Here is a 25,736-nt window from a genome sequence, read left to right on the forward strand (position 1 = left end):
AAATTTTCTTGTAACGTCATTGACGTAGGAGCGATCTCGGAGTTGGGGGCCAATAGCTCGGGGGAGGGGGTGGGGGAGCGTTCACCAGGCTAAATGTTCACATATTTTCCTTCAAAATTTTTGGACAACCAAATTAAAAGGTACATAAAAAGTTCTTACCCTTATTTTCAATAGACATCTTACCAAATCATAAAATCCTTATTGGTATATCTAAATGCTCTACTGTTATTTCCGAGAAAAATCAGTTCTTTGGGTCAAAAGTTGGGGTGGATGGGGAAGTATATGCTGACCTCACCTCTATAATTAGGGAGGGGCGGGCTGGGCGGGGGACTGTCCCTGCTCCTAGACATAGACGTTTCTGTAAATAGGTCTACTAATTACTTATGATAATTAAATAAAAAAAGACATCGACACCATGGAAATGTATATGATTAAAGGTTATACACTAGAAAATAGGTCAATATATTAATGAAAGAACGTTTTATATCAGGATAATATCATATTAAAACTGTTCAGGCTTTCGGTTTGATCCAATTACTAAACGTATAACTATGAAAAAGCTTACTTTCTCCTAAACAATGGAGTACACATCTTGCTTGTGGTCGTACTAAATTCCGCTCGAACAGATAATTATCCCCAATACAACCTCACTGATGTTCCTTTTATCTATCTAGTCACATTCTAAAACAATTAAAATAGTCAAAACATTTACATAAAACTTCCCATAGATCCTTTCTGATTTCACACTCACTCGATATTTTGTGTTAAATACTAAAGGTATTAGGTAAATATTAAATTCTTCTCTTAATTCAACAGAATAATAAACTTAGACTTATATTCGCTACAAATTTTCTTAATGGATTAAGCTAATCTGCAAGTGTAGTGTATACATGCGACTTCTTTGTGTACATGTCCATGTACTTTTGATTAATTTTGTTTTATGGTATATAATGACCCGGTCAAATTATTCGGGGTTTTGGACATATAATATGTTTAGGTGTTCTCGAATTATTATCATATTCTAAGTGGATTCTAGATCATTGTCAGTTTCTTTAAAAGTTACAAAATTCTTTTATTAAGTAGGTGTAAATGAAATAGTAAACCATGGTTATTATATAAGCTGTGAGCAATTTTTATTTATCAAAAATTCTCTCGCAGTCTGTAAAATATGCTAAATAATATAGAAGGAATTTACCTTAATACCATATCCATAAATCATCAATTTAGATATTATTTGCTTGAAATGTGTTTTTTGTTTGTTTTTGTGCTTTTTTTATAATTTATTAGCGTTTTTGTAGGGATGTAGGGATAACGCATGTTTTTTCGTGCTCTAACGTCTGCAGAATCCCGAGGGATTGGTTGGTGCCCGAGGCCATAGGGCTAGGTGACCAACGTATCCCGAGTAATTCTGAAGATGTTATAACACGAAATGAACATGCGCTAACGCTATTCTAGCATTAAATGCGAAAAAACTAATTAATGAATACATTCCACCTCAACGTCATTAAATTTTCATGAAATTCGCGAATATCAGAGTTGATTTTTTACGTTGACGTAATTTCCATCTGAATTGTTTGTTTTGGGTTTAACGCCGTTTTTCAACAGTATTGAATTATCCTTTTTGGGGCCGTAATACGTTTACATTTTGCCAAGGAACGCGCATATATAAAAAGGTGTTATAACAGCATGTGAGCACGAGAATCTCTGTTAACATACGTTTTCTCACTTGTTGAAACACTCCCGAAAAGTGAAAAGAGCAGAAGTTTTATGCTAGAATATAGCTAAAAATGGCCATAACTGTCCTGTAGTGCGATCAAATACATGTCTATGCTAAAAGACAAAACTATATTTGTATTTTATTGTTTTCCGCAATTATTCCATAAAAAAGTAAACGAATTTAACATCAAATTGTACTGTTAAGTAATGGTGAATTAAAATATATTGACTTTATACATTTGCTTTACTTAAGTGGCATTTTCAAGTTTTATGTATGATATATTAGCGAGTATTCGAATGAGCTTAAATAAAAGATAACAAATGTTATGGTATTGTTTGTATATACGTTTATTTACAATCGCCACCAGTAACCCATATTGGCGGCTCCTCAAAAAGACTGTTAGTAATCTAAGTGGGAGGATAGTGCAAGATACAGAAGACGCTCCAATTCCAGAAGCTTCCCTGGTTCCTTAGCGTGCCAGGTGTAATGAACCTATACACGGGACTCTTATTCTAATGTTAGTAATTTTGGTAAGAGAAGCTGGGACTCGAACTCACGACACCTGGTTTCGTAGCCAATCAGTGTTACCACTGGACCACGATTTCATAAACTGTATGTGAACACGTACGTATAGTAAAACCCTCATTCTAACATGACTCGATTTAATTTCCAGTTAAACAAAGAAGGAAATCAAGCTCTGTATATTCTGCGATAAACAACGGTTGACGCGCGGACCGGTAAGACAGCATTATGACGTGTTCGAGAAGTTTCAAATCTTGGGTGACACTCAGATCTTGTGAGTCTATATCTGAAAGTATGTGGCACACTAGTTACATTCCCTTGCCCATGTGACACTGTTTTGCAAACAACTGCCGATGCGGACCATGTTTTACATTTATGCGCGTATTGACAATTAAACTTTGAACAAAAACCTTTCCCATTGAAATCAAAGCAATGAGACTGTCTTTTTTAGTTTGAACTAGTAGTCATTGTTACCAACAATACTTCGGCATCAATGCTTGGCGGTTTTGTACCCGGAATCTTGGCCACTTTATGCCTGAAGTATTTGCCATATTTTAACCAACCAACTGGATTTTGCTTATGAGCCGAGTGGATTGTGTTCATATAATGTAACAAATCTTTAGCTAACATAGGTTGTTTGGTTATCAAAACATTCATGAAAATAATAAAAGCGTCTGTCCATTTTTCGATTGACTGAATATCACGTTTAGCCGACCCCGTTTCACTGGTAACAACTAATTCTCCATTTTTTATGTAATCTTTTGAGAAAAACTTAAATCTTTTTCTTGTAAACAGGCTAAATCAATGTATTCACCTTTCCAGATCTTTTCTTTTATACTAGAGATTACATGCAGTGAAAAATCCGTACAAACAGATGTTAAACTAAATGCATTACCTGATGGCCCTGGATTGCTGCCTGCTTTATCATGAGCGCCAGGAAGCATCTGGGTCTGTAACTGATCCGGGTGAGATATCGGAAACTCTGAAAGGTCCGACATCGCTCCAGAAGTACCCGGTTGCTCTGGTGTAATCACAGATGACATCTGTGATTGGTAAGACGCCTGGTGGGAGACAGGTATCTCCAGACAGTTAACAATTCCATATGAATCATATGGCGCAGATACCGGTACAAATGTCTGCTGTGGTACAGTATAAGGCACTGAGAAGCGCAGCAGCTGCGGTAATGTATTAGTTCCTGGAAGTTTTGGTTGCAGCTGCTGTAACATAGACCCAGATTGTGATAAAGTATTACTAGACGATGTAAACAGATCTAGTTCTGTGGTAGTTCACAAGACACCGGGAACTGTGAATGGTGTGTCAATGTATGAGTCCCTAGATACTGTGACTGTTGTTTTAATGTATCAGACGATGTTGTTTTAATGTATCAGACGATGTATGTGGTAATGTGTTACTGGCATAGGACCCGTCACTTGTAATTTTTTCAAAATCTTAGTGTTTTCAGATTTGGTGGTATGTCCGGTGTTTTGACAATGTTCATATATGGCTGAATTTGTTCTAGTCACATGCTCTTTAAGTCTAGATAAACTGATAAACTGAAAAAATGTGGAATTATATACCATGTGAAATGTGAAAACTGCAAAGACGATTACATCGGAGAAACAGTCGGAACACTAGAGACTAGACTTAAAGAGCATGTAACCAGAACAAATACAGCCATACATGAATATTGTCAAAACACCGGACATACCATCAAATCTGAAAACACTAAGATTCTGACAAGTGAAAGTGGACTTATCAAACGCAAAGTCAAAGAGGCTACAGAGATAAAACAGCGGAGACCATTGCTCAACCGAGACGAGGGCCTGGAGCTTCCCCAGTCTACTGACCTCTCCTCCGATCACGTGACCTTCCTACGTCACGTGACCTACCATAACCGGTCTGTCAGTGCTGAAGAAGGCAGTGAGACACTGCCGAAAATTACACTAGGTAAATGTTTGCTCTGAGTATGGAATTTCTTCATCAAAATGTTAAATCCAGAGCATGGGAACAACATCATCAGTTGCATTTAAATGTCGACCTTCTTGTCTAAATCCCAGAGAGAAATTAATGGTTGCACGCGCTTCAGTGTATTATGACATCGTCTCATACATCATTTTTAACACGAGGCCAAAGCAGCAAGTCCGGAGCAGTATTCTCCCTTGTATTACTGAATTCCGTATAACTTTTCCTTTTCTTAAGGATTAAATTTTTCTCTCTGGCGTCGCACTGGAATTATTTTGTTTATTGTATGCAGTTATGTGTTTTTGAGTCGTTTCGGAAAGAAAATTGTTAATTTAATTTACAATATTATGGAATGATTAAATTATTTCACCGTGACCTAACGAAAATCTGTTTTGAACGGGAGTTACTCTCCATTATCTTTCACCTTTTTACTAAAGTTTGATTGTTTGTTTTTCCTTTGCAAGTGAAAGGTTTACAATGACTAGACGTCGTTCAAATTTGAGGGAGCCAAGACCGGACGGCTTACTTCTAGACGTATGAAGGTTCAGTCCAACTTTCGCCCACCTATGTCCGGAGAATGCCGCCCCGCAAGTTTCAGTATCGTCTGTGTATCAAGAAATATTAACACCACAACCTACGACGGGCGTGCTACCGCAGCATCCACGCGGACCGGCGATGACTATGTCACCGGCAACTCAACAGTTACAGAGTGCAGTGACTCATGTGGTACCAGCGGTACCAGTTCAGTCGCTAGAGTATCTGAGGACTAACACGTTACTGCAGCAACAAAAATTACAAGTGACGGGTCCTTTGTCAGTAACACATTACCACATACATCGTCTGATACATTAAAACAACAGTCACAGTATCTAGGGACTCGTACATTGCAACACCATTCACAGTTCCCGGTGTCTTGTGTACTACCATAGAACTAGATCAGTTTACATCGTCTAGTAATACTTTATCACAATCTGGGTCTATTTTACAGCAGCTGCAACCAAAACTTCCAGGAACTAATACATTACCGCAGCTGCTGCACTTCTCAGTGCCTTATGAGACAACTTTTTCTCGACGATTACATAAAATAATCGGAAAAAGTTGTCTCCCTTTGAAAATGAATGCCATTTGTACTTAAAATACTCGGAAAAAGCTGTCCCCCTTTTGAAAATGAATACCATTTGTTAAGAAATAAAGACAAACAATTGCTTAAAACTGTGTTCCACCTTGTTATGCGAAATTTCACCACCCGCACGCTATTGCAAATGCATCAAACCGAACATGTGTAACAGTTCTTTGAAAATGGTGAGTTTGTAAAGGCGTTTAACTGTCCGGAAGTGGGGCCCCTTTAGGCAGTCTTTTTTCCGGAATTCAATGTTTATATCAGTAAACTCATACTTGTTTCGTAAAGTAATATATACATGCTTTACATGCTGTTCAATTTTCATGTCAAACAACTCTTTCTTTCTATGATTTGGTGTTGTTTGATTTTCGTTTCTCAAGGCCTAATTCTTAACCTTGATGTTACTTAGCGCAAAATTTCCCCCATATGTAATAGATTAGACTTGCGCAACACCCAGACCATAAAAGGACAATGTCACACTTTGAGGCAAAATGTCAACATGTTTTCTTTCTGTCGCTACATATCTCATCCATCCATCAAAGTATTTTAATATGACTAGCCGAAAATGCCAGCCATAAAAAGACAATGTGTCCTGCACAACACCCAGAGTCACTAGCTAAAAAGTCAAGGTCACACTTTGAGGTCTGAAGTTTACAGCGTATGTTTTGTGTCTGCTTCATATAAATGCCATCGCTTAAGGGATTTTAATGTGTTCCAGATAATGAGATAGGGTAGCATACGCAACTCACAGAACTCTTAGGTCAAAGGTAAAAGTCTCTCCAGGGAAATTCAGGTTTATTGGGTCTGTTTCGTGTCTGCTCAGTAACTCCATTAAGGGATTTCAATATTACTTGATGAATATATATTTCATAATGAAGTAATGCGCCATGCATAACACCTGGACCCCTAACCTAAAGGTCAATGTCACTTTGAGGTCAAATACTTTGTTATCTGTAACGTTTTCGTCCATGCAAGGATATTTAAACAATTTTGTATAAATATTCAGGATAACAAGCTGACGTGAATGAAGTCTTTCGTGACACTGTTTCACCTTATTTTCCCACTAGTTTAAAATGAAATGTTAATGACAAATACTTTCTAATATTAACAGATGTTAAAAGTAATTAAAAACTGTAGATTTTAAATATACAAAACATTTTGCGCTGTAACACATTGTATATATATAATACTATCGTACATACACAATTGGTAAGTATCATATCATTAGATTTAAGTGCTGCAGTTGAGATAATTTGTCACCCTTCAAGTAGAGGACTTCTTAATACATGACAGTGCTTCATTCACTTGTTATAAAGGTGTTTCTTCAAGTTTTCGTTTGTCAGCCTATTCGTCCGTCTGTTTGTCGGGCCGACCTTAAGTCACAAATGGTTGATTCTGCTGTAACTTCAAAAGTACACGAAATGTAATCAGAGAACCTTTGCAATTAGAATCAGACGCAGGTCCGCTTCTATTTTGAAAAAAAGGCAATATGGAGAGTATGCAGAATATGGTAGCCATCTTGTTGCCACAGTAACAAAACCTTACAGCAGTAGGGGTCAATTGGACACTAACATGTCGGCAATAGTTTTGTTCAATATACATGTATTCAGTGCTTATGTGCATTTGTAACGGAATGGTGCGCTTTGGCTCAGTATACTACAATTAACTCGTTGAAAGTCGAAAATGATTCGCTGGCTCTTGGCACATTTATACACTGATTTCATTGCTTTAAAAGAATATTAAAGATGTTTAAAAAGATTATAAAAAATGATTTTGTCTTTATAGGAAAAACAGGCCTAAATAAAGTTACGACAGTACTGCTCAAGAAGAGTTAAAGCGGATAAGGTACAGATCACCACTCAGATGATTTCCACGACAACAGTAATATTGGTCAAACAAATAAAACGTAGAGGAATTACATAGGTGTTGTTTAACACGTCAATTAACAACTTTAATGCATAACTACACAATGAATATTCGGACGTAATGGACAGTGCATTGTTGTAATGTTAAGAACTGCTTGACGTGTATTGAATTCATTGGATTAACATCGTTGCACTTCATTACTGACCATATTCTATTCTGAACGCATAAAATCTCCTTATCAGGATTGTGTCAAACACTGTTACAGGAATTACATGTGTTAACACGAAGAAAAAAGTGCAAAATAAACTGCCGATTTGCATCTTTTAATATATATTTGTTCACAGCAAAAAATGCACCAATAAATCGACAGTAGATGTATATTCATTGTTTACTGCGATGCAGCTGATGTCTGAATATAAAGCATAGTTTATTTAGTACTGATGTACGTCTCTTTTGCGACAAATTGATGTTGCAATGAGTATTATACCGGAAACTGTCATTGTAATTCCTGAAGCCAGAAATGACGCTGTGTAGTTCTGTGTAATGTCATAAAGAAAACCTGAAAAAAAGAATAAACAACAACAAAAAACACTTGTAAAAGTTTATCATAAGAACAAACATAACACAGCTGCCATATCGTTTACTAAGCAACCACCTTACGCATGTTGTGTACTACCTGATAGATTAAGCAGAAACATGGATAATCATAAAGAATTAATTTGTTCATAATACGTTATTTTGATTGTGTGCCTATGTTACGTACTTAGGATGATTTTTTACATTATTATGTTATAGGACCACATGAGAGACTGGCTATAGCCAAATATGTTATCATCTTTAAATAAAGTTATTATTATTATTATTATTATTATTATTATCATTGTTTAAATAACTGATAAAAGCAAGCGAAATTTACCTGCCAGTGGTGGCCCTAAAAGCGACCCAATTGCACTGAACAGGTTGTTTAAATCCATAGCGTCAGCTAGTAGATCAATGCCAGCAATATCAACCAAAACTACAGGCGTCAGTGATAACGTTATACCTGTAAAATACACATGATAAGACAGATTGGGAGTTTAAATGTCTGAAATGATTAAACTATGATTGTTTTGTTAAGGTTTAAGGCACATTGACACACGTTAGGTCATGTAGCGGCTTTTAAGGTTTCATGGTGGGAAATAACGCAGGTGCTTGTGTGGACATTATTTCAGGCCCTGTACAGAACTGCCGAAAGCCAGTTGAATAAAACCCCTTACATGAACGAATTTCAGATTCAAGGCGGTTAACAGCCCACCTTTTTCCCCGGGGAAAAAACAACTGGTCAATTCCCCCGTCCTTGTTGTTCCCGATCCCACCCCCCTTCATTTGTGTATAAAAAAATGGTAGAAAAATCCAATCAGTTGTTTTTTTTTCTCCCCCTGATTATTAATTTGTTTCGCCATAGTTTTTCCCTCTTACAGTTTTGTGCACAAAAATATGAGCAAAAACTAGCCAATTGTTTTTTCTCCCCCTGGTTATTTCCCCCACCCCCAAGTTTGTTTTCCCCTTTACTTTCTTGAACACAGAAAAGGGAGAAAAATGGTAACCAGTTAGTTTGTTCTCCCAACACTCCCGCCCCTCCCCCCCCCCCACACACATAGTTAAAATGCTGACCTAAGGGCAACATGTTAGAACTAAAAATACTACAACTTATCATTATAGATATATACATAGTAGGGGGAAAGAACCAACCATGCTGTTTCTTCCCCTTTCATCAGTTTCTTAACTCTTATTTTTGTACAAATACAAAGGTGGAAACAACTACCCAGGAGGGAGATTAAACCAACTGGTGTTTTAGGATGATTATTTTCCATTACTCAGAACAATATTATCATAGATGCACGAAAATAATCATCCTAGATGCACGATTCAGAACAAGAGAACAACCTTCATAATTGTAACTGTTTTTTTTTTACTTTGTGTAAAAAAAAACTACAGCAGAAAAATCTAACCAGGGTGGAGAAAAAACTGTTTTTGTTTTTTTCTCACTTTTTTGTGAAAAGAAAAAAAAATAGGAAAGGGGGATGGGGGATAGGAAGAAAAACTAGGGGGGGGGGGGGCGGAGAACCAACTAAGGGGGCAAACCCAATCAGTTGATTTTTTTCCCGGGGAAAGAATCAACCGGTTAAAAAATGACAGGGGAAAAAACTGACAATTACAGCGGGTCCCGAACAAACAAGTTATCCGAAGTCAGCGATCATAACAAATTGGCCATGAAGACCTTTGTATTATTAGAAGACAGGCTGGCCTTCTGAAACAAATATATATATATATATATATATATATATATATATAAAAGAAAAACATCCAATGGGTTTCCTCTATCTGTATTTCATATATTTCTAATACAGATAGAGGAAACCCATTGGATGTTTTTCTTTTTTATTTATTACATACTTGTCCAGGAGTAACTTTTAATATTTTCTATTATATATATATATATATATATCCACTTTTTCTATATATATATATATATCCACTTTTGTATTTTCAGCATAGACTGATTCGAACAATATACTAATAATCTGCACACAGACATACTAAAGCATGTAGAACATACCAGTAGAAACACCATAAACAACAGCATATATCAACAACAGCCACAGTGTGTTAAAGAGAGGCAAGAGAGACGAACTTATTCCTGTCATCAGGAGGGCAGTCTTGAACATTATCATTCTGAAAATAAAACTACAATTTAAGAAATAGCGTGATCACATTATTGTGTAAACGAGACACAATTGTTAAAATCAAATACTTGATTACTATATTGTAAATGAGACACAGATGTCAAATAACAAAATACATGTTTTAAAGAATAATACAGTCGCATGTTTTGTTTTAACGGTACAGAAAAGTTATCACTTACAGCTAAGAGTATGAACGAAGAAACCAGCCAGAGGGGAGGATACGTTCTCTTCTTTTTCTTCTTAATAGGAGGGTATCCGGGTACTCATTTAGTACCTGGTATCCGACCAATACAAAAAAGAAATATATTAAAGTCATGAAACTTTGTTTCTGTGTAACTGATAACTTCTTAAAGATATTTGCTACTGGTTGTATCCGATAATATTGGATAACCGGAAGTAAACTTGGAATTACGGCCTTTCATTCGGTACGTAAATGGTGGAAAAACCTAACATTTTACTTATTAGCATTTGCGGGTAAATCTTGGATGCACTTTCTAATTTATTATTTAGTTACATACTCTGAACAAGTTTCCGCTGGGATTTGATGACCGGGTACCGGGGAGCCTCCACTGCCTTCTTAAAAAAAGGGTTGAAAAGTTTGCAGCACAGAAATATTTCTCATGTAATTATACAAAATAGGCTATGTATCCAAACTTACCTATTAATAAAAGGTCTATCAGCGAGATAACCCAACACAATTCGCCCAGCAATACTCGAGATTCCTATAGTAGAGGCAACCCAGGCTGCGTCGTCTTCACGAATACCTTTAAGTAAAATTGGGTGCAAAATTAGTAATTTAGAATGCAGTACAAGATGAAAATAGACATGACACTCTTGTATATTTACAGTCTAAATACGTGATGTTAGACGAAGCTATATCACAAGCCGTATTTGTCAAACATGTGTGAATTACTCGTACGTGTATGTCACATTTTTGAAAAGTGATATATATATATATATATATATATATATATATATATATATATATATATATATATATATATATATATATATATGTTTTGATCATTTTGAAGGGTTGGAATATGAAGCGCATGTGTCACATCAGTTGATGACAGTCTTGAATGTTTTAAAGGATGAACGGACAGGTGGAAAGAAAAGACACTATATTTTTCGTTTTATCCTTAGAAAGACAGGTGTACCAGCACCGAAATTTCAGTCTCGTCCAATTAGTCTTTTTTAAAATTTGTATTACCGAATATACGACCATTTTACCGGTCGAATCCAGTTCTTGGTAAGTCGAATAAATCAGGGATAAATTCGGATTCAACAAATTTGACCAATTTGAAAACGGATACAAGGTTTTTTTCAATACTGAATCATATCCATGTGGTAATTAAAACAACACTACCAATTCCAATTACCTCATATTACTTTCAACATGAAGAACCTGACCCTTGCAGTAAGTTCAAATATATGATAGAGATAGAGAACATTTTTCTACACTGTCCTTACCTTTGGCTATTTCTGCCATTGCCTAGCTGATTAGCAATAACACGTTTGGAGAGTCTTGAGGTCACAATTAGCTAAATGGTCTTCCCTATATATTCTATATAAAACTGACCTTTTATAAAGAGCTACCAAACATAGCCAGACCCATTTCAGAGAACAAATCCTTACCTCATTTTAAAGAGCTATGATAAAACTGATATAAAATGAAGAGATAAGTAGGGGTCATATATCTTCTAACAGAGATTTCGCTGGTCACATTTGCTTACTGTAAACTGACATCAAAATCACACTGCTATGACCTGGAAGTACTACTCATACTAAAATTGAGCTTCACTTCACCAAATACAACCTGCTCTCCCATTTTTCCTACCAAAATGTCAAAAATACATCCACAATGAAATTTAAACAGAAACTAACTTCAATGTAGACCTCTGTTGCCATGTCAAGTGAAAAATTAGTGTTTAAATACCTGGCAGCCATTACGCGACTAGACCAGATGGCTCCCACGCTGGTTCCTTTAGTTTAGTTAGGCCTTGACAGCATATAGATACCCGCGTACCTGTTCATTAATCACACGAACGATGATTTATAGTAGGAAGCTTACACAGGACACAAAATACAGTGAATACCAGGACACAAAATACAGTGAATGCGGTTGCTTGTGAAAAATGCGTTTAAACATCAATTTGATTCAAATTGTAAAAATTTTCGCTTGTGACATATACGTTTTTATACGTATAGAAAAAAACTTCATCGGACTTGTTATTATTTTTTTTGTGACATATATCGCCGAATCCGCCAAAAATGTAGCACGCGAAACATATGTAAGGCCAAGCTAAGCTAAATAGTTTACCAAAGAGGAATGCCATTTTTCTTGAATCTTGTGACCCTTTAAAGGCAGAGCTTCTCAGAAGTCACAACGCTTAAGTGAATATTATTTTTAAGGAAAACGTCAGATCATCATATGAAAAACATGTGATTTGCTGAAAGTTACCACTGGAGAGAGTGTGTTGTGATGCAACATAAGAACGTTTGCTATTTCAACAGCGGCCGTTATTTGACAATGTTGTCATCCCAGAGAACCATTACTTTAAAAGACTGCAATATTGAACCTAATAATTCAATGTGAAAGAAAGAAAAAAATAAAACTGTAAATGTATGGAATAAATGCGTAAAAACCTGATGTAACAGTCCAGTGTATATCTACATTTATCCAGATGACAACTGATTAGCCGCAATTTATTCCTAAAGCATCCTAAATGTTAAAATCGCAGTACACTCGACATTCTGCCCGTGGGCATGCAGAATGTATTTCTAGTTTGTTTTGTCCTTAAATGTCTTCTTATATCATAAATTGACAGAAGTAGTGGTATCTCTTCACTGTTGTAGTGTATCGTCTTTGTTTTGTTGTAGTGTCGTCCGTTCATTTTTGTGTAAAAATTGGGCGGGCACTTATTTATAAAAAAGTTAACAATAAGACCTGGTAAAAGTAACATGAAAATCAGCCTAGTTTGAAATGTTTTATTATTATTTCTTAGGTAAAAGTAACTTTCATGTACATTGGTATCATTCTCAACAGATTAATGTCTAACAGTAAGAAACCTTTCTATTTAATATCTCCTTTTTTGGTTGCTTGAAATAGGGTGTACTTTTGGTTTACTTCTTAACAAAATAAGAGGTAGTATGTAAAATTTTGTTATTTTATGAAGTTTTAAGTAGTTTCATATCAAACATTGTTAATGAAGTCTTTGCAAAAGCCATAGAGCTTGAATGTTACTATATTTATATGCTTTGTGAAATAAAATATATGCCCCCTCCCACCCCCACCCCCCCCAAAAAACCCCATCTGTTATCTGGTGGTGGGCAAAACTAGAAAAATAATCGCAGTAAACTACAAGATTAGTTCAATGAATATTGTATAAAAGATGAGACAAATACAGGTAAACACGAGAAGTTCTTTCTTCTACATATACATGTGAAAAACCTATTAAAATTGTTAACAACTTATTAATATAAAAGTACTCACCATCTCCTTTTGCTTTATCCGGAATATAAATAAAAGGTAGATAAAAACCAGCAAAGAATAGAAACTGTGACACATAAAACACAGACACCTCTGTGCATTTAAATAGTGTAATATATCGCGTAAAGGCTGATTCGGGAACTTTTGCTGACTTATCATAGTCGACTGAATTGTTAACAATTTCAACAACATTTCCCTTTATGGCATCTTCGTGAACTATCTCGATAATAACTGGGTCAGGAGTTGAGTGTTTGTCCCTCCCAGTACCATGGTCAGTTAGATGCTTATTTGTATCAGTTGTTTTGTCAAGTTTGTCGTGCACAATTTTACATTTTACATGGTTGAAATGCACATCTTTATAGTTCCTTTTTTTATCAGATTGAACCAGCGAACACTTTTCGTCATGAGACTGATCAGTTCTTTCCTCTGCTAAGGATTCCAGTCTGGAAACTTTCTTCATTGTTGGAAGAGACCGAAAAATCAGTGCACAGGTATACAATTAAGAATGATTGCTGATAGCAGCAGTAGCGTCCCCTTCCATCCATAGACGTCAACCAGGTAATCGATAAGCGGGCTTTAGAAGAGAAGAAAAAATAATAAAATGGTTTTGGAAATGAGAAGATCTATTTTGTAACATCTACTTTACTTCCTTACTGCTTTATATATATTTATATTACTTTATTCATAAGCAAACGAATACAGTCTCTGAATAAGTGACGGAAAGAATGTTCTGTGTTCTCTAGTTTTATACAAAAGTGAACTATGTTACTAATAAAACGATTGACAAAGTCAAACTGAAAAAAACGACGATTAATGACGCATTTTTAAAAGAAAAGAGGCATTCAGTTTTAATTAAGTTATAAGCATTTTAGGTAACTAAAGAACAGAACAAATAGGTAGCCCAATATTTTTTCAGTAATATTGTTCATGGTGACTCAGTGGTTTGATATCGATAAAGGAACGAGCTCAGTGGCAAATTGAGAAAGGTCACAGACATAGCTCAGTCACAGAACAAACTACAATAGATCTAACTATACAGTAAGATACCGTGTCGTCATAAAGAATTATCGTTCTCGCAGATGTGTTTGGTTCAAACCACGTCAGAAATCACGTCAACAAGCAATAAATGATCAAGCTGGCTACAGAAGATTGGTTGTTCATACGTCTCATAAACCACCTCAACGGGAAACATACAAATCATTTCGAACACACCATTGATGAACAAAGAACAGGTTTCAATTTACCCTTTATATGTTACCTGAGAACGAAGGCACCGCCGCCTGCTCCAGATAATGCAGCTCCACATGCCAAAGATCTGTATTGGTTGAAATGCTTTGTAACTATCAATATTGCGGGTAGAAATACCATACCAAACCCACAACCTATTAAATTCGAATCGCTTATAGCATGTAATGAACGACGAGAGTTAACTCTCAGCAACAAGACGACAGCTATAGGTATGTTGTAAAAGTATCCTTCCTTCCACTATGCATTATAGGCTTACATGGACACTAGAGCTTCATCCATTCAATACAGTTGACGGACTATTTTTTCAAGTACTTAAACAGTAGGCATTTTAAACATTGGCAATTGTTTGAACCCTTTGACGATCGTTCAAACATTTTACCATTTAATTACAACAGCCAGGTTAAAAAAAAAATCAAAAATATCAATTTTCTATTCTATTCTACTTCAATACAGAGATAGCTTTAAAGTTGTGGTGAATCGGCCTTGACTTTGTGTATTTGCAGCGGTTTTAAGTTTCTGGTGAGACATTTAACTTTTTAACCTGTTAAAGCAGTTATTTATTAAAACTTTTTGCATCTAAGTCAATAATTTTAATACATGAGTGCCCGGTTAGTACCATTGATTTATATAACGGAGAATGCAAACTATGAGGTAAGAAATAATGTTTCAATTGTAAAGGAGCGTGTGTAACTGAATCAAGCAAGGGAGTATGAATATGCAAATTGGTAAAAATGTGAATGGATTATTTTTTGTTTTGTTTCGAAAAACATTTTGTTTAAACAAAATCATGTCACAGACAGATTTTATCAGCTGCAGGGTAAATAGAATGTTAGTTAATTGTCTTTCTGGAATTAAGTTAATCCGACTTGTCTCCGAAAAGTTTGTTCCCCCTCTGCAAATTCTCGAGATGGATATACTTATGGATTATATATGCGCCATATTGTTAGGCTGCACTTTTTGAGCTCTGATTTGATTTAATTTTGTTGTCGTTAATAGTGGGAGTAGAGACGTGATTTTTGGAGTGTAGTTTTGTGAATGTGTGCTTGATGTGTTTGTGTCATTATATTTTGGATTGCTGCATGTGTTAATCCAGAATCAGCATCAGAAACAATCACATATATAAACTTAAAATATGTATTATTGATAAACACTTTGTGAACTTTCGTTCACCATTGTAGTTTTCAATCATGGATTTTATTATGTATGACAGCAATTTTCTACACAAAATTGGACAATCAACAAGGTGTAGACTTAATCCTATTGTGTTATCAAGGTTAAAAGATTTGAGAATATTGAAACAGTACAGAGGAAAAAGAGCTGGTCGCCTAAAGGCACAATCCTTGAACAATAGCAAAAGTGGTTACGGTAAACCAGTGGTTTTCAGAGGAGTAAACTTAAGCAACCTTATATACCCTAAGAAAAATGGAAATAAATTGAATGGACAAAATGAACAGCTAACATGTTTGACGCTAAATTGTCGCTCGGCAGTAAACAAGGATGTTCTTATTGGTCAATTATTACGCGAGGAAAAGATAGATTTTGCTCTTCTTACAGAGACTTGGTTTTCGGACGACAAACAATACCAATATGAAACGTCTGATCACAATCAAAATGGCTACAAACTGAGTGTTACGAACAGGCAAAATAGAGTGGGTGGTGGTGTTGCACTGACGTGTAGATCTGCTGTAAACATGCGCAAACTTTCGGCTGGAAATTCTCACAGTTTTGAATATGGTATTTGGCAGTTGATTTTCAAGAACATTACTATGCATATAGTTGGGATTTACAGACCTCCGTCTTTATCCACTTGTTCCCAGTTCGTCACAGACTTCTTTCAATATATGGAGGGAGTACTATCGCAGTACTCAAATGTAATGGTCATGGGTGACTTTAATCTTCACATCCACGATGACACAAATGCAGTAACAGAATTCAATAATTCTTTGTACGCCATGGGTTTACAACAACATGTACAATTTAGTACACACACTGGTGGTAACATTCTTGATTTGGTCCTTACGGAAGTCGTAAATGGTGTTGAAGTAGTTTCTTGTGAACAGGGTCCATATATTTCTGATCACTGTGCAGTCAAAATTGTGACAAATGTTAGAAAGGAAAATATAACCAGTGAGGTTGTGCTCTTTAGAAATTTCAAAGACATGGATACGAACACTTTTTCAAGCGATCTGAGAAAAATGACAATCGAAAGTGATAATGTCGACCTTTCTGTTGAAGAGTTTCAGACAGCAGTAGAAAATATTTTGAACTCACACGCACCATTTATAAAAAAAAACAATCATCCATCGCGCTCCAAAACCCTGGTTCACAGAAAAACTTCTTCACCTTAAAAGAGTGGCTCGCAAATCTGAACGTTTGTGGAAGAAACATAGACAATCACATCTGCATGAAGCCTTCAAAACTGCGCGTGAAAACTACGAAAAAGAACTCAAACATGAGAAAAAGTCATCTCTGAGTGAAAAAGCTCTGAATGCAAAAGGTGACTCGAAAAAGCTTTATAGATTTGTATCTGAGACAACAGGCACTAGGTCGGAGAACCCTTTGCCAACTGGACATGACAGTACACTGGCTGAGAAATTTGCAGATCATTTCATGAATAAAATCGAAAAAATTCGAGAATCGTTGAAACATTTCGATAAGTTTCAACCATGCGAAAAAGATATTCCTTGTTTTGACACTTTTAAAGATCTGAGCGAGGAAGAAGTTAGAAAAATTATAAACCAATTACAGACAAAATCATGTGAACTTATACTCTACCAACAAAAGTTCTAAAATCATACTTGGATGAGGTGTTGCCTGTTATTACTAAATTAGTTAATTTGTCGTTGCGCGACGGCATCTTTCCAACAAACTGGAAACAGGTAATTGTAAGACCTTTGTTGAAGAAAATGGGACTGGAACTTGAATTCGCAAACTACAGGCCTGTTAATAATCTATCGTTTCTGTCAAAATTAATTGAAAAAGCAGCTCTGTTCAGGCTCAATGATCATGTAAACAAACACAATCTTCTACCAAAAAACCAGTCTGCTTACAGGAAAAACCATTCTTGCGAATCAGCACTGTTACGTCTTGTAAATGATTTACTGGATGCTATGGAGAAGAAAGAAGTTACGGCGCTAATTGCCATCGACCTCAGTGCCGCTTTTGATACTGTAGATCATGACATTCTTGTTGATGTGTTAAACAAGCAGTATGGCGTTCGTGGAACAGCATTGAGCTGGGTTGATTCCTATCTGCGCCCCAGAAGTTGTCGTGTAAGTGTCAATTCAACCATGTCATCTCCACGCCAATTAAATTGTAGCGTTCCACAAGGGAGCTGCTTAGGACCGTGGCTATATTTGACATATGCGAGGACACTGTTTGATGATGTTCCGCCGTCGATTTCAGTTTACGGCAGTAGAATCCCAGGCAATACGAGAACTTGAACAATGTGCTAAAACAATCAACAACTGGATGAATGAAAATAAGCTGAAAATGAACACTTCCAAAACCGGGTTCATCATGTTTGGTTGTAGGCAACAGCTCTCTAAGTGTTCAACTGACAAAGTATGTATTGTAGGTGATGAAGTGAAATCAGTGAGCTTTATTCGATATCTAGGTGCATTCCTGGATGAAAACTTGAATCTAAAAGAGCATGTAAAACGAAAGTGTAGAACAGCAATGCTCAACTACTTCAGAATTAAATGTATCCGGAAATATCTTACCAAAGAGGCTACCGAAACGCTTGTACTGTCATTGGTGATATCCCATTTAGATTACTGTTATTTCATTCTATATGGTATTGCTCAAAGCCAAGTAAACAAAATGCAACGAATTCAGAACATGTGTGCAAAACTTGTCCTAAATCGAAGAAAATATGACAGTTCCAAGCAAGCACTGTATGACCTTCACTGGCTACCAATCAAAGCCAGAATCACATTCAAAATGCTCACCTACATGTATAATTGTTCAGTTGGAAACTCTCCAGAATATCTTTCTGAACTTCTCGTAAAACAAACACAGACAAGGAACTTGCGTTCTTCAAATTCCGTTACTGGGTGTTTCGTTGTTCCTTTCAACAAGCGCAAAACGTTCAGCGACTGAAGTTTTGGTACTGTTGGACCTAAACTCTGGAATGAATTGCCTCTCGAAATAAGGAACTCAGACACAATAGATGTTTTCAAAAGAAGTTGAAAACTCATTATTTTGGAAATTACTATGCACTCTTTTAGAAACTGTGACTGTATTTTTTTAAGAGATTGAACTAACGTGAACTGGATGATTTTATTGTGTAAATACGTTCGAATTCTTACTTGATAACAAACAGCTGTCTTACCGTATCTTAATGTTCTAATATCTTATTAATCTTATCTGATGTCTGATCTTTTTTTTTTTTTTTTTTTTTTTTAATGCTTACTAAATAGTTTATTCACAATGATATTTATGCTCATTTATGTTATATGTCATTAAATATTAATTTTTTGTCGTATTTTTATGTATTTGTAAAACGCCATTGAATATGTTTTCCGTAAAAATAGGCGTTTAATCAAATAAAACAGTTTCAGTTTTTTTTTCAGTTTTACTTAAGTTCAAGAGGACAGTAACCTGTAACGCTATAATCTCTATAGACATGTATTAAATAGAAAACAATGAGAACTTTTTACTAAACTTCTCGACTTCCAAACGTTTTGTGTAAAGCGGGTATGATATACATATATATCTATTTAAAGAGAGCACGAGTATGGTATTGTAAATAAACTGATTAGGCAACATGATTGCTTTGTCGCATTTTTTCGAGTGCATAATGCATATCACAGTTTTTTGTTTGTTTCTGTTGGGTTTAACGTCGCACCGACACAATTATAGGTCATATGGCGACTTTCCTTTTGATGCATTCCGTGCATTATATCATCATGGGCGGGCATCTGAGTAGAACCACAGACCCTCTGTAAGCCGCCTGTTTGGCTTCCTCACATGAAATTTCAACGGCCATCGGTGAAAGGCAAGTGGTTTGAAGGCATGTTTATTACCAGACGATGTATGAATGTAGAATCATAATAATGTTGATGAACAGAATAAACAAGATGCGTTTGAAATTCCAATTTGTAATTGTAATGAAATCAATATAAAAGTGGGTTTAATAGGGGCGGGGTTGTCGCGGGAAGTTGGGGACTGGGAGGGGAGGGAAACACGTAAAGTGAAGTAGCAAGGAGCTGTAGGAATTGTTAAGAGTGGGGCTGTAGAAGGGAAACATGCGGAGTGCAGTAGATGTGAAGCTGTAGAAGGGAAATACGTAGAGTGCAGTAACAGTGGGGTTGGCGGGGGATGTGAGAGTGAAAGTCGTAGATTGTAGTTAGAAGTGGGTTTGTGTTTTGGAGACACGCAGAGAGTTGTTAGAAGTTGGGATGTGGGAGGTGAATTCTTTGTGTTGTTAGGATTGTGGTTGTGTGGGGAATACGTAGATGGTTGCTGTTGAAACTGGGTGTGTGGCAAAGAATGTAGTAGAAAAAGGAGTTGTGGGAAAGATGAAAGTAAACTATCGTCGAAGCGGAGCCATGTGCGGAAAATACATAGTGTGTTGTTAGGAGTAGGGTTGCTGATGAGAAACACATAGAAGAAGGAACAGGGTTGTGGTAGGGAAACACATAGAATGTAATAAAAGAGGGGTCGTTGGAGGGAAACATGTTGACTTTAGTAGAGAGCTGTGAGAAGAAAACACATGTTGTTGTTATTAGTGTGGATGTGGGAGGGTTACAGAGTGATCGTTCTGATTCGAGCAGAAACAATTTAGTATATACTAAATTTAAACTCAGATTGCTTCACCACAAAATGTAATTAAAACTAGGGAACACACACCTGCAACAATTCCAAGCGTTATGTACAACAATAATAGATGCCGAACGAATATACTGACTAGGTATCCAAGACAACCAAGGATAGAGCCAGCAATCGTAACCGTCCGACAACCATACCGATTGACCATTATACTTGCTGCTGGACCTAAAATGGAAATGTAAATCGGTATTATAAATTACACGAAAGAGTGTTGCACTGCATAAAAATGCATGAAAAACTTATAAAGAAAGGGTGCCTTTGTGTTGCATTATACACACTTTATTACAATATTTTTTTTATTTCTGTACCACTGGAATATCGAACGTATAAAATTTGATTCATGATAATAGCGAATGAAATTCTTTAGTCATACTGTTGAAAAAAGTAAAACTAATGTCACATAAATTATAGATAAAAAATTCAAATATGGAAAAGGACAGAAGCATACCAATTAAGTACAAGGTGCCCGTCGTGAGGGACGGAATCCAGGAAATTTCTGCTTTAGTTCCATTGAAATTGTCTTGCAATGTCAGAAACAGAATTCCAAATGAATACACAATACCATGGGTAATCAAGTGAGCAGCAAATGCAGCAAGGGCGACAACCCAACTCCAGCTAGAGTCCTGACGGAACTCTTTTCCTTCATTTTGTCTCATTCCAGACTCGGACAAATAGTGTCGTATGCCTGTCAATGAATCAAAGAGAGAGTATTTTATCAAAACGCGACCTGTTTGTTATACTCAACTTTATGAGGCATATAAGAATGCGGCAGTTCTACTTTTGGCTTAGATTTAGTCAACTTCCATTGTGAATTTGCAGGTTTTAGTTTTATTCATTTAGGAAAGGTCTACATACGTGTAATTGCTTAAGAGTAATTTCGTAGGAGCATTTTCAGAGGGTGCTGGTTTTCAGAACAGGGTATATTTGTTATATGTAAAAAACATCTCGGTATTTCTTTGAGTTTTGGTATGAAAATATTTTTTACAGGTTTTGCATCATTGAAATGCTCTTAAGGGCTGAAAAATAAGTTCTACAGACCTAATTGTTTATATGAAATAAAGAGGGAACTGAATTAGTATAATGTAACTGAAATACAGAAAATATTTCATTCAAATTACATTCTGTATTTATTGGAGAGGTCTATTAAGTCTTGGCTTTCAAACTAGGAGGATTTAGACTAATCTACTAATTTTACTGCGTTAGATTTCACTTTCTAGCGCAAATTACGGTGAGCCAGACTAAAATGGCCCAATGCGCTTGCGCACAAGTAAGTTTTGAAATCCTCTAAGACGAGAATAATTGTTCGTTCAAAATAAAGAAATAGAGTGTAATACTATTGTTACAAATGTTGGAAACGGTTTAGCTATTAATAGCAAAATATATAGATTCTTTGTTCGCAGTATTCAAAGAAATGCATATGCATTGAATCACGTAATGTATTTCGTTCAATTAAATAAATTTATTGTTTAACTGGCGGTTCGTTTTCCCCGTTCGTTTTCTCCGTTCAAGGAAGTTCTACCGGAATAAGAAGAGTTCTTCCGAGATGTTCGATTGTGCGTCTTCTGTTTTTAGAAGATCTTGGAACTGTGTCTTCCACCCGATATTCGGAAGAGGTAGCAGAGATGTTAATCAGAGGTTCAAAACAAGGCAGCTATTCGACATATAAAACTTACAAACTGAGTAATAAACTAGAACAAATAAAATGTTTAGAATTTCTTTTCAAATAGCATATTAACAATAAAAATCTCTGAAAAAAAATACATTTAAAAAAAGAATGATATATTTTTCACTTGCGGTAGACGTCCGTTCGATTGGGATTTTCTTCCAAGTTTTTCTAAAGCTTCTCGGAAGCTATTCTCTTGAGCCCAAACGAACGGGGCAGTTAACAAACAAGCTTGTCAGGTGAGGTTCTCGCAAAATTGGTAAGATGCCAATTTGGCAGCTTTAACCAGGGCCAAGTTCGGACTTTGAGCCAAAGACTTCAGTGTACAATTATTGCAGTGGTAGCTTTTGAACATTTTTAAATGAAATTCAGTAACTAGGAAATGCTTGGGTCTACAGTCCTCGGATTGACGGTGGTTGATCATATCCTGAAGATGACTTATTGATTTTGACATCATTAGGCCGTGCTTACAGTGACCTGGACCAGGAAAACAGTTTCCAGACTATAAGCCAAGAAACCTTGGGCCTAGGATTTCTAAACTTGATACGAAGGTTGAACAACACCAACAGAATGATGACTCCTAGTAGGTCACAGTGATCTGCATCTCTACGGATTTCGTTGTCGTGAGTTCGAGCCCTAGGTGAGGCGTATGTTCTTCGTGGCGATTTAATAAAAGACATTGTGTCTGAAATTATTCGTCCTCTACCACTGATTCATGTTGGGAAGTTGCTTATTCTATCTAGCACTTTTAGTAGAGACTAACCATTACGTCAAATAGAAACCTTGATATGGAATAATGACTTATCGCACCTCCTCTTGTCGGTGACAAATAACTCATATTATGGACATTTTGAGCAAATCTCCTTTTAAATTATCATATTGTGATCAGTTTTAGATCTCAATTTAAGGTTTGTGGGATTACAGTGTCAGTAAAAACGCTCTTAATACTTAAATTTGGTTATGTATCTTCGGACTAACTGCCCAAAACATCTTTAAACGCTTTTTTGTTACTACCTTTTGAAAACTGGTATTTAATACCAATCTAGTGTTAATCAGTTAGACTCTTGGGAACTTCTGTCGAACAATTGCGATTAACTGTAGTCTCTTTTTAACAGAAATAACTTGCTGTAAAACTTATTTCTTGGTTTAAAAGTAAAGTAAAGTAAAGTGTTTGTTCATTATAGTGTCACCCCTACTGAAAGGACCAGCCATTGTGGCTTATGAGACACCTGCATGCATTGAACAGCATTACTTCCCGATTCATATTTTTAATGCCAGGCACCAGGCAGGTAGGCAATCGGTAACCACTATTTAACTAGCTGGCAGCTCACCAACCGGTCTCTCTTCAGTAACAAGACCCGCCTCTGACAGGGCTGGAACCTTCGACATCCCGATTGCGGGGCAGGTGCCGTATCCATTAGGCCACCGCAGCTACGTAAAATATAACTAAAGATGTATATATAACGGCCTCCATGGCCGCAAAGTTAAGGCTATTGGCTTCGAATCACCTGTGACATATGAATAGATGAAATTCATGGCAAGTTTAAGGCGTCTGCACTGGTTGCATAAAACTACCCAATTTACATCTGTTTGTTAGCAAAATTAATTTTCAAACTAGATATGAATCATAAAGTCACGATAGACAAATGCAATTAATGAAAATGTTTTGCGACCTATGCTGGAACGATACTAATATTCCAATGCAGTCTACCAGATGTATGTTTTCTTTTTAGATTTTACTAACTACTTTCAATATTTTCAATATGAAAATTTATTTTATTATATTAAATATGTTTATAAGTTTTATTTCACGTAATAAAATCTATTTCAATAATATTCTATTTTGATAAAAGTACATGCGTAGGCGTGATACCTATAAACTAGTTTACTTTTTGTAATGCACATTCTGCATAATAGATTTTGACATTATATGTTATACCATTGAAAAACTCGAATGAAAAGAAATATGTATATTTTTGTCATGAAACTTTCTTTTAATCGTTTAGTGGGCTGGGGCGTGGTAACTCACCCCAATACACTTTGTTTTAAGTGCTTATAGTTTGCAATGAAATGTTGTTGTTAGCAAGTTACTTAAATAAATTAAGTTACTTACAGATATGTTGTTTCGCGATTGTTTCTAAGTGGGTTGAGGTATTGAAATGTGAATGCATATTGTAATTTACTTGTAATTTGAACATTTTATTAACAAAACACTTTCCTATATGAGTTTGAAGTTAAGATTAAAAAAAAATGTGCACAAGGATTCTAGTAATTTGAAATTTGTGTGTTGCGCTAGAAGATTTGTTCATATGTGCATATTGTCATACAGTTTACAGCTATAGGCCTTATCGCGGTACAAAAATGTCTCTTTGAAAGTCCCTATAAGTATTCTTTAATGGATTTTTTTTTCCTTTACAGTTATATCTACCCTTTCTTGAATTATATGAACTATCACAAAAATTTAATTCTGAATATTTTTTATCAATCTTTCCCTTACTTTGTTGTGAAATAGTCTTGGAATTTACCACGCACCCTCACTTTTCATATTTTTGTACCGACTAAAATATTTCTGCAAACATAAACAGAAAAATATTTAATTTGAATGAAAATCTACATATGTGTTGAAGCTTTGGTTCATATTCAAAACAAAGAAATATGTATGTATATTTTAATTTACACCCAAGTTAATAATGTTTCCCTGCATGATTTCAACTGACTGTATGCGAGTGTGATTATGATAAGGTTAGGTAATGTTCTTCGACGTCAGGTGGTAATACTTATCCCGCCGCAGCAGGTATGTTACGATATCGGCCTCAGGGAATTAAGATGATAAGGCTCAAACGAGAACTTTAATTTTTTTGTGATATATTTGACCATGATTAACAAATCTACATTGTAGAAAAATTTCTATTCGCGAAAATGTTCTGAAAGTTTTTCCCATAGGCACAAATTATGATAGCGTAACATACCTGCTGCGGCGGGATAAGTATTACCACCTGACGTCGAAGAACATTACCTAACCTTATCATAATCACACTCGCATACAGTCAGTTGAAATCATGCAGGGAAACATTATTAACTTGGGTGTAAATTAAAATATACTTACAAAATACCTGAAGTTTGAACAAATATTTTTTATATCCAATTTCGTCCGTAGCTTATATCCAAATAGAACCAAATTTTCACTTCGAAATATTCACAATTTTAACACACCTACTGCGTTTAATAGATATTTGAACATTAAATTCCAATAAATAGAAATGCATCACTGAATATTTACATCAGCATTACATAAATTTACACCCGTTTTTGTGTGAATATCAGTGGTTTATTGTGTTGTGTCACGCGCTGAGTTAAGTTGTAATATTTACATCCGCCTTTGAATAATTATTAAATTTACAAACATGCGTTTATTTACATATACCTTTTTGTATTTTATGAAACATGCTTTGTTGTATTATTTTTTATCCATTTGTATCGTATGTGATGTAAGTGTACCAATATTTTAGCCTTCTAAAACTTAACATTTTCCGACCATTCATTTGTCTGATAATGGAATCGCATCGTCTAAATCATCTGATATTTCA

The 25,736-nt window shown here is 35.7% G+C and overlaps 1 protein-coding gene and 1 long non-coding RNA gene across 2 annotated transcripts; both read right to left on the reverse strand.

Annotated features, from left to right (window-relative positions):
- Nucleotides 1-7,295: 7,295 nt before the first annotated feature.
- On the reverse strand, nucleotides 7,296-14,094 carry LOC123533011 (monocarboxylate transporter 9-like). The gene is made up of 5 exons (XM_045314665.2): nucleotides 13,410-14,094; nucleotides 10,572-10,677; nucleotides 9,787-9,902; nucleotides 8,104-8,229; nucleotides 7,296-7,746 (listed from the first exon to the last, which is right to left on the reverse strand). Exons 1-5 carry the CDS (start codon nucleotides 13,864-13,866, stop codon nucleotides 7,619-7,621), a joined length of 933 nt encoding a protein of 310 aa, XP_045170600.2. The 5' UTR covers nucleotides 13,867-14,094; the 3' UTR covers nucleotides 7,296-7,618.
- Nucleotides 14,095-19,911: 5,817 nt separating this feature from the next.
- LOC128546848 (uncharacterized) lies at nucleotides 19,912-25,479 on the reverse strand. Its single transcript, XR_008366176.1, has 3 exons — nucleotides 25,256-25,479; nucleotides 20,935-21,171; nucleotides 19,912-20,651 (listed from the first exon to the last, which is right to left on the reverse strand). It is a non-coding gene; the product is annotated as an uncharacterized LOC128546848 (long non-coding RNA).
- Nucleotides 25,480-25,736: the final 257 nt, after the last annotated feature.

Source organism: Mercenaria mercenaria, chromosome 11 (genome assembly GCF_021730395.1).
Source record: "Mercenaria mercenaria strain notata chromosome 11, MADL_Memer_1, whole genome shotgun sequence".
Taxonomy (NCBI): Eukaryota; Metazoa; Mollusca; class Bivalvia; order Venerida; family Veneridae; genus Mercenaria; species Mercenaria mercenaria.